Source organism: Marmota monax, unplaced genomic scaffold (assembly GCF_021218885.2).
Source record: "Marmota monax isolate L192 unplaced genomic scaffold, Marmota_monax_Labrador192_F-V1.1 WCK01_AAM20220418_F8-fsc00942, whole genome shotgun sequence".
NCBI classification, from domain to species: domain Eukaryota; kingdom Metazoa; phylum Chordata; class Mammalia; order Rodentia; family Sciuridae; genus Marmota; species Marmota monax.
In genome coordinates this window covers 85,582-95,943 of record NW_026694904.1, presented here as the reverse complement: position 1 = coordinate 95,943, position 10,362 = coordinate 85,582, and the positions used below count along the sequence as shown (strand labels likewise).

Here is a 10,362-nt window from a genome sequence, read left to right as displayed (position 1 = left end):
TTTAAGTCGACTGGACACTGTCACACTGTGTGCTAGAATCCCAGTGACTTGGGAGCCTGAGCCAGAGGATCACAAATTAAATGCCAGTCTGGGCAACTCAGCGATAACCCTGTCTCAAAATAAAAACCAGAAAAATGGCTTGGGTGCAGCTCAGTCAGAGAACATCCCTGGGTTTAATCCCTAGTAAAAATAAAAATAAGCATCTAACCCAAAAATTAGAAAAAAATAAATAAAAAAGAAAGAAATCAGAAGGGAGAAGTTACCACAGATAAGAAAAAAATGGTAAATCTAATATATGATCAGCTAAAATATATGAGTATTTTAGTGCCCAATAATAAAATAGTTTTCCTATGAAAGTGGGAAGTCTTGAGAAAATATAAGCAATTTAAGTATCATAAAATAATGAGAGGGCTGGATTGTGGCTCAGCGGTAGATCACTCACCTAGCACGTGCGAAGCCCTTAGTTTGATCCTCAGCACCACATAAAAATAAATAAATAAAATAAAGGTATTGTATTTAACTACAACTAAAAAATAAATATTTTTTAAAAATAACGAGAGAATGACTTCAAAGAGCTATCCCCAGGGGAAGAAGGGCAACAGATGGTGTTACAAATGAAGTCTGCAGACCTTAAAGGAACCGTTAAACCCAAGATATATAAATGGCTTCCAAAACACAGGAGAGGGAAGGAAAACATTATAAAAATCTTTATGCAGTAAGCATAATGGATAGCACCACAGAATAATATTGCAGGGAATCTGAAATATAATTACTAATGCAGAAAGCCAATGTAAAACTTTAGCCAACAGAATCCAGCAGCACTTAATATCATGATCCATTGTTTTCCTAACTGGAATGCAAGAAAGGCTCAATATTGAAAGTTTATTAAGAACCTTAGTCATATTCGTAGATAAAATTGTGAAAACAAAATATTGGAAAAACATGATCATTCCCATAAATGTTTAAATAAGATTCGATCAGATTTTGAAATCTATTTCTTAAAAATCGGCTAATAAAAAATGGAAAGGTTATTTTCCTTTTAGGGTTATAAAATCTAGTATCATATTTAATGGAGGAATATCAAAAGGTTCCAATACAAGGATGTCCACCATTATTCAGCATTGTTCTGGGGACAGTAGGGGAACGTAAAAAGGAGGGAGAGAGCAAAGGAGGAAATTAAGGGTGGAGAGAACAAGGGATCCAGGAAGGGAAGGGAGGAGAAAAGGGGAAGGAAATTAAAACAGGGCTACAAGTGTTCTCTTAGTGCTGGTCCTGGGGAAATCAGCTGGAAAAACACAGCTAAAGAAACTGAGATCACTCGGTAAAGTGGCTGAGACCGTTCAGACATAACACAAAACCTAGGAGTTAAAAACAAAATTCTGTATTTTTAATATAAAATTCAAAAAAGTCTCAGGATAAAGTTTAAAAGATAACTATAATGAAGAAAAATACCAAATGCACAAGACAAAGCACTACTTCCTAAATGAATAAATAACCTTCCCATTTCATGTATAAGAGACCAAAAAAAAACCAATAAAAATGTCAAAATTTAGCAAACAACATTATGGAAATAATCAACCTGACTCCTAACCAGGGAAATTAAAAGGAAAACCACAATTAGATACACCATTTCACCCATTTTGTTTCAAAATGTTTAAGAAACCATTTCACGGCGTGCTGGACCCGGGTGGCGGTGGAGGCGGCTGCGGCCGCGGGCGGTGGGAGGAGCCGCGAGGTTCCGGCAGCCCGGGCTAGGCGACCCTTGGGTCGGCGCCGTGGGCGAGGTACGCAGGTAGGCAGGGGAGCGGCCGCCGCTCAGGGATCGGCTCCGGCTACGGAGTGCAGAGCGGCGCCTGGCGCGCCCCCCGCACCCTCGGCCGCCGGCGTCCAGGCGGGGCAGTGAGGAGATGCCGACCCAGAGGGACAGCAGCACCATGTCCCATGCGGTCGGGGGCGGCGGCAGCGGGGACCATTCTCATCGGGTCCGAGTGAAAGCCTACTACCGCGGTATTGTTTCAAGGACCATCTGATAAGGTGAGAAGAGGAAGAGTCACAGCTTTAAATTCTGCGGTCTTTCCTCATATTATTACCTAAGCTGGATATCATGATAACACACTTTGAGCCTTCCATCTCCTTTGAGGGCCTTTGCAATGAGGTTCGAGACATGTGTTCTTTTGACAATGAACAGCTTTTTACCATGAAATGGATAGATGAGGAAGGAGACCCGTGTACAGTATCATCTCAGTTGGAGTTAGAAGAAGCCTTTAGGCTTTATGAGCTAAATAAGGATTCAGAACTCTTGATTCATGTATTCCCTTGTGTGCCAGAACGTCCTGGGATGCCTTGTCCAGGAGAAGATAAATCCATCTACCGCAGAGGTGCCCGTCGCTGGAGAAAGCTTTATTGTGCAAATGGCCACACTTTTCAAGCCAAACATTTCAACAGGCGTGCTCATTGTGCCATCTGCACAGACCGAATATGGGGACTTGGACGCCAAGGATATAAGTGCATCAACTGCAAACTCTTGGTTCATAAGAAGTGCCACAAGCTAGTCACAATTGAATGTGGGCGACATTCTTTGCCACCGGAACCAATGATGCCAATGGACCAGTCCTCCATGCATTCAGACCATCCACAGACAGTAATTCCATATAATCCTTCAAGTCATGAGAGTTTGGACCAAGTTGGTGAGGAAAAGGAGGCAATGAACATCAGGGAAAGTGGCAAAGCTTCATCCAGTTTAGGTCTTCAGGATTTTGATTTGCTTCGGGTAATAGGAAGAGGAAGTTATGCCAAAGTACTGTTGGTTAGATTAAAAAAAAAAACAGATCGTATTTATGCGATGAAAGTTGTGAAAAAAGAGCTCGTCAATGATGATGAGGATATTGATTGGGTACAGACAGAAAAGCATGTTTTTGAGCAGGCTTCAAATCATCCTTTTCTTGTTGGGCTGCATTCATGCTTTCAGACAGAAAGCAGATTGTTCTTTGTTATAGAGTATGTAAATGGAGGAGATCTGATGTTTCATATGCAGCGACAAAGAAAACTTCCTGAAGAACATGCCAGGTTTTATTCTGCGGAAATTAGTCTAGCCTTAAATTATCTTCATGAACGAGGGATAATTTATAGAGATTTGAAATTAGACAATGTATTATTGGACTCTGAAGGACACATTAAACTCACTGACTATGGCATGTGTAAGGAAGGATTACGGCCAGGAGATACAACCAGCACTTTCTGTGGTACTCCTAATTACATTGTTCCTGAAATTTTAAGAGGAGAAGATTATGGTTTCAGTGTTGACTGGTGGGCTCTTGGTGTACTAATGTTTGAGATGATGGCAGGAAGGTCTCCGTTTGATATTGTTGGGAGTTCTGATAACCCTGATCGAAACACAGAGGATTATCTCTTCCAAGTTATTTTGGAAAAACAAATTCACATTCCACGTTCTCTGTCTGTAAAAGCTGCAAGTGTCCTGAAGAGTTTTCTGAACAAGGACCCAAAGGAACCATTGGGTTGTCATCCTCAAACAGGATTTGCTGATATACAGGGGCATCCATTCTTTCGAAATGTTGATTGGGATATGATGGAACAAAAGCAGGTGGTACCTCCCTTTAAACCAAATATTTCCGGAGAATTTGGCTTGGACAACTTTGATTCTCAGTTTACTAATGAACCTGTACAGCTCACTCCAGATGATGATGACATTGTGAGGAAGATTGATCAGTCTGAATTTGAAGGTTTTGAGTATATCAATCCTCTTTTGATGTCTGCAGAAGAATGTGTCTGATCCTCATTTTTCAACTGTGCTTTCTCCTTATGTTGCCATTTAATGCATGGATAAGCTTGTTACCAGCCTGGATACAACTAACCGTTTTATATTTGCCACCCCTCCCCCCCAAAAAAAACACAACAATATCTTATAGACTATAAGAACAAATTTATTACATTTAAATATAACTGAAAAAAAAATAAAACTAGCTTTCAGACAATCATGTCAAAATTTAGTTGGATTGAATCTTCAGAGGCCGGATGAGTAATGAAATTACCTTTTTAATTTAAAGGAAATAACCACTATTTTAAAACAAATTATCTGTTGCATTAAGGCACATAGTGGGATTACATCATAAGCTCCTCACAATTTTCATCATTCTCTGTTAATTTGGAATAAAAGGTTAATTCAAAATGCAGCAAATTTTATATTACCTGTTAGTTTCAGAGTTCTTTATGTTTAACATTCAACTATTAGATTTTTCGTTGTCTTGGATAATTATTAATTTTTAAGGCAACAATTACTAAATTGGTAATAAAAGACATTTCCTTAGAATTGGGCATTACAGATTCCTCTAAGTTAAAAAGTAGACATATTAAGAATAAGATTCCAAATCTTTAGCTATTTTTGAAACACTGGCACAAATGATTTTTAATTTTATTTTTTTTAACAATAAGAGATAGTTTTTGAGCTTATCCTTTTAGTGAAAACTTAATGTTAATATATGTGTTCAAAAGACACAGAATGCAGTCAAATGGAAAACTGCTAGGTATATAGAAAGGAAAATAATAGACATTTAAAGTAGATACAGAAAAGTGCAATGGTAATATTTATTTCTTACTGGAGAGTGAATCCTGCAGTTATTCTTTATGATCTAAATAATGAGGAGGCACTCATTTGTTACCAAACTTGTAAAAGCATTCCATTTATTCGGTGGAGGCAGAATGTATAATATTTGTTCCTTATTTAGTATATAGGAAATTAATTTATCTTCTAAGTAGAATGTCTTAACTTCACTAGTTTCTTCCCCCAAAACCACATTTTTGGTACTTTTGGGTCATGTTTATGGAATCCTCAATAAAATACAGAATAAAAAGAAACCAGTAAACATGAATAAATGTTTAGAGCCACACATACACTCAAACTTATCACAGTTCTCTCTCTTTAACTGAGTTTTTATTTAGTAACTAATACATGTAATACAAAGTAGAATACATTTCAGGAGCAGAGTTTTTCATATTTTTTTATTAATGTTGGTGTTTAGTAACTTAGTATTTGAAGAGGTGCCAGATATAGCATCCTTCTGTTGCTTATTTTAAATATCATTTTTATGAAAAAGGGCTTTAAAAAAGTAACCATAATCATCTAAATAAATACCTGTCCAATCTTGGTAAAATGTAATTTTAGGGAAGCTATCTAATTTTAATTTTTTTTAATTTAGAATGATTTAAAATTTATAGACATTTAATAAATTTCTCTGTCTCTGAATACTACATTTCATTAGAAATGTAATATTCCAGTTTGTGGTCACACATTCTCCTTTCTTCAAATAAATAAGTCTGAAAGCAGTGAAAACCTCAAAGGAAAATGTTTATATACATTTGCATGTTCATTTGAGAGGTGTTTATGTTTCTCTTAATACCTGAAACTTGTTTTAAAACAAAAATCAGTATTCACTTCATGTCATAAACTTATATAGGGAATTCTGACATATTGCACCAGAATGTTCATGGTCTTGCTTTTAAGTGGTGCTGTTTCCCCTGGGGCAGCTTAGAATGTGGCATTATCACCCAGGGAGTTTGTTTAAAATGCAGGGGCCAACTTAGAATTTTGTTGGGCCTTTGGACCTCATTTTGAAAAATAATTTCTTCAAATTCTTTTTTGTCCTGTGGTTAAATATTAGAAAGAGCATTCCTTGTAAATAAAGAGCAAACGGCAAGGTATAACCTGTCTACATTTTTAAACAAATTATAAATTAATGATTTCAAGTTAGGTATCTTCCCCACCTTGCCTGGCAACAAAAGCTATCAGTTTTCTACCAATAATACACAAAGGATGAGCATTTTTCTACGATATAGTTTTAACCATTATTCAGGGTAATCTTTTATTTTAAAATCCTTTTTTAACTAATAAGATTTACTGTGTATATTTTATACAGAATTACATTACAAATGTTTTTAATTGTGTTATTTTTTTTGCAGTCTTTTAAGTGCCATGCCGGTTCTTTTTGTGTTATGTAGAATTTCTCTCAAAATACTCACCAGGGGAATCAGGCAGTGGATAGTCAGAATGGTTGGTGTATTTGTGTTCTAGGAAATAATTTATTTTGCATAAGCATGTGGTCAGATCATTTTATGCATATGCAGCCTAGATTGGACATCAGGTATATTCTGCTCATTCTGTGCTGGTACAATTACTTTATCAATTTGTTTTGTTTTGACTTTTGTCATGTAGAGTACTGCCTTGGTCATCATAATGTAATCTGTATTTGTATACCTTTTTTTTTAACATTAAAAACTTCAAATAAAATATAATACCCATAAAAAAAAGAAACCATTTCACACTATTGATATAACCGTGGAGAAACAAATAATTCTAAATATCTGTTACCATTCTTATGGAGAGCAATTTTGCAGTATCTATCAAATGTTAGCCTGGATATGACCCAAGACCGAGAAATTTTGCAACACCTATGTTTCCAGGTGTACAAAGAGGACTATGTAAGGATTCCCGATGCAGCATTATTCATGAAAGTAAAAAAGCAAAAATGGGTCACAGTGTAAATGTTCATCAATTGAAGAACTTTGAGAACCCCCCCCGTCCCCGCCCCCCCCCCCCGCGCCGTCTCTGCCTGTCTCTCTCTCTCTCTCCCTCCCTCCTCCAAGATTCTTCTATCTTCTTATTGGTCATCTGTTATTATCTATCATCTGTTTATCTATCAGCTCTCTATCTACTGATCAACTATCTGTCAAGCCAATGACAATGATAACAGGAGCAAGTAGGGACTACACAGCATTTCCTGACCCAGCAGAGATAGAAGAAGCTTTCTTGGGAAGCCATTCAGGCAGTCTTTTAGGAGTTCTTAGAAGTATAACAATTTTGTAAGAATCTAAATTCCTACATTAAATTCTTTTCTGTTTAAAATATCTAGAGCAGTTTGCTGCACAGAACTCTGAATGTTATAACTTTGAAGGGGAAAATGAAAAGGCATTTTTTGGAGCACTCCTATTTATGTAAAATAAAAGATGCCCACTCTGGGTCACACAGGGACTATTTCCAGAGGGTGCAGCAGAAACTCAACTCAGTCGTTGCCACTTAAGGACAGCAAGGGGCCTGGACCCCCCTGATGGGAGTAATGGACCATTTTCTGCTATAGGAATTTTGTACTATGTCATGTATACTATCTTTTTAAATGTATAAATTTGGTAAGACAAGGCATATCACTAAGCAAACATTTTACTGAAACCGGAAAGCAAAGTCAAGGAACATAACATGAGAAAGAGAAAAAAAATCTCTTATGGAAAAAAAAAAAGAAAAGCATAATGCAAGATAGCAAAATTTCTTCTGCATAATCATCATCCCTGGGAATGCATTGTTTTATAGGGCTTCCCAAAACAGGAATTTAAAAAATAACTCAAAGAAAAATGATGGGGAGGTGGAGAGAGAAAGAGAAAGAGAGAGAGGGAGAAGGAGAGGGAGAGACAGGAAGGGAGGGGGGAGGGGGAGGGGAGAAGGAGAGAAATCGTAAATATGTGACACATACACAGAGTGGAATACTCTTCAGCCATAAAAAGAATGAGAACCCTGTCATTTGTGACAACATAAATGAAACCGGAGAGCATTATGCTACATGAAATAAGCCAGGCACAGAAAGACACGTACTGCCTGATCTCACTCCTATGTGGAATATGCAGTGGTTGATCTCTCAGCAGTTGAGAGCAGAATAGTTATGATATGAGGCTGTGGGAGTCGCAGCGAGGGAGGGACAGGGTGAATTTATCAGTGGATTCTAAGTTCCAGCTAGATAGAAGAAGTCCTGGTGTGCAGTAGGGTGATGATAGATAACAATTAGTTACTGTTTTAAAAAGCTAGAAAGGATCGAGAAGGTTTTTACAATACAGAAATAACATTTGAGGAGACAGACACATTTAACCTGAATTAAACATCACACAATGTATACAGGTATCAAAACATCACATCACCCCATTAACATGCAATTTTTATGTTTTTATGTACCAGTTCAAAATAAAATTTTTAAAAAAAATAAGTTGAATGAAAATCTTATTTCCCAGAAATCTGAATGGTAAATGTAAGAATAAACTCATGATATATCTTTTTCTTAAGAAACCAAACAATTAAACTTAGATTCTGTCCACTGGAAAGTCTAGAAAAAAGGACCAACATCCAAATTGGGAGCATGCCTGGCCCCTGGACTCTGATCTTCATCACTATTCCCCCTTCAGTGAACCCAGGTTCCTACAACAGATGGCTGAGTCCTAGTCAGGGGCAAAAAGGACCAAAGACATGTGGTCACCCCAGATAGCAAAGAAAAGAGGTCATATCTCAAGGACTCAGGAGCTAACTGAAGACTCTACCCCAACTCCAACCAAATTTGATGATCAGTAATTGCAACTGATTGAAGCACATTAAATATATTTAAACATATTGGTTCATAATAACACTTGATATAATAAAATTGAACACAAAGAGCAGCTTTTGATCATGATGGACAACTTCAGAAAAAGAGATCAGCTGCCCACAGAGAGGGATGTCACTTTGGTTGTATCTGGCTAAAGGGAGCTGCCCAGATACCTGCCCTTACCTGAGGGCTGCTTGTTCAGGTTATAATATCATTTACAAATATGTACATTTATATTTTTCTGTTGATGCATTTATGTCTTGAGGCATTTTAAAATGTATTATATTTTGACAGGGAAACTATGGATTTATGTATGTAGATGCATGGGTCAGGTAAATAAAATTCATTGTCTCATTGGTTACCTCTGAAAATGTTTTAAAAAATCAGGTTTTTAAGTTTTACTCTTACCTTTCCTTTATAATTTGAAGCAGATGAGGAAAAGCTGGTACTCCAGCTAATAAATGAAGATAAAGGCTAATACAATTAGAATATCACTATCTTATAATCATTATTACATTAATTGATCCAAGCACTGTGCATCAGTGATGGCTGGCATCAGGAAGGAGACAACCAGAGTCAGGGCCTCCTGAAGGAAGAACACGTCTGCGGGGTGGGCCTCCCTAATAACCACTCCCGAGTCCTAATTTCCTAGATCCAACAGTAATCCACCAGGAATATAAAGAGCAGAGAACGAGAGACTGATCCCACTTAATGAATGTTAACACAGCATCTTAGTAAGATTAATAAATAGAACTCATGAGTGCATTATAACATCATGAACCACAGGTAAGTTTAAGGCCTTAGTCACATTGAGGGCAGCTCAGTATCAGAGAATCTACCCGCATAATTAATCATATTAAAGGTTCAAAAAAAACCTGGGTGCAGTGGTGACATCTAGAATTCCAGCTTCTTGGGAGGCTGAAGCAGGAGGATTGCTAATTTGAGGATAGCCTGTGGAACTGGGTGAGACCCTCTCTCAAAATTTAAAAAATAAATGAAATGGGCTGGTAACATAGCTCAGTGGTAGAGCATCCTGGGTTCAACCCCCAAGACCCACCCCTCACACACTCATGCACTCACATGCATACAAAAGAGAAGAATTGTACAATCACTTCAAAATTCATGCTGTCTTGGGCTGGGCACATAGCTCAATTGGTAGAACATTTGCCTTTTATCATGCACGCGGCCCTGGGTTCAATCCCCAGCACCACAAACACACAAAAAAATTCATGCTGTCTTAAAGCCCTAAGCATAACATAAGTAGAAGAACATTTCAATTACTCAATAAAACATATGTGTATATACATACATATGCAGGTATACACATACATATATGTGTGTTCATGTGTTATGTGTATACCACTTATACATATGTGTGTGTGTATACACGCACACACACACACACACACATATGTAACTTAATGGTACAATATGCTATTAAAATATGGCACATGTGGTTATATACCACCCCCATTATTTAGAAAGGAGGGGCGAAGTGCCATTAACTTTAGATAGTATGATTATATGCCTGGAAAATCTAAAATAATATATTTTTTTTAATTTTAAATAAAATAAATTTAAATAAAATAAAATAAATTTTATTTTTATGTTAATTTTATTTATTTATATGGCACCATGAGTTGAACCCAGGGATGTTCTACCACTGAGTCACATCCCCAGCCCTTTTTATTTTTTCTTTTGAGACAGGGTGTTGCTAAGTTGCTTGGGGCCTCGCTAAATTGTGCAGGCTGGCTTTAAATTTGTGATCCTCCTGTCTCAGCCTCTCAGATTGCTGGGATTACAGGCTGTGCCACTGGCCTGGCAAGAATAACATTTTTTTTGTAAGAACTGAGCCAGCTAGTTGAATAATCATTCTAATAGTAGCAGCTTCTATACACCAGCAGCTGCACTGAGTGATTCTTACCTACAAACTCATTTTATTCTCACCACA

General features: G+C 37.2%; 1 protein-coding gene across 1 annotated transcript; it reads left to right on the top strand.

The window, feature by feature from the left end:
- The first annotated feature begins 1,712 nt into the window (after nucleotides 1-1,712).
- Nucleotides 1,713-6,018, top strand: LOC124080926 (protein kinase C iota type-like). The gene is made up of 2 exons (XM_046426994.2): nucleotides 1,713-2,012; nucleotides 2,096-6,018. The coding sequence occupies exons 1-2, from the start codon at nucleotides 1,908-1,910 to the stop codon at nucleotides 3,788-3,790; spliced, it is 1,800 nt and encodes a 599-aa protein (XP_046282950.2). The 5' UTR covers nucleotides 1,713-1,907; the 3' UTR covers nucleotides 3,791-6,018.
- The last annotated feature ends 4,344 nt before the right edge of the window (nucleotides 6,019-10,362 follow it).

What these genes read in the sequence shown, in the direction of transcription:
- LOC124080926 (XM_046426994.2), top strand. Translation starts at nt 1,908, where the DNA reads ATGCCGACCCAGAGGGACAGCAGCACCATGTCCCATGCGGTCGGGGGC. An exon ending in AAGCCTACTACCGCGGTATT is followed by an intron (nt 2,013 to 2,095) that starts GTTTCAAGGACC and finishes TTATTACCTAAG; the next exon opens with CTGGATATCATGATAACACA.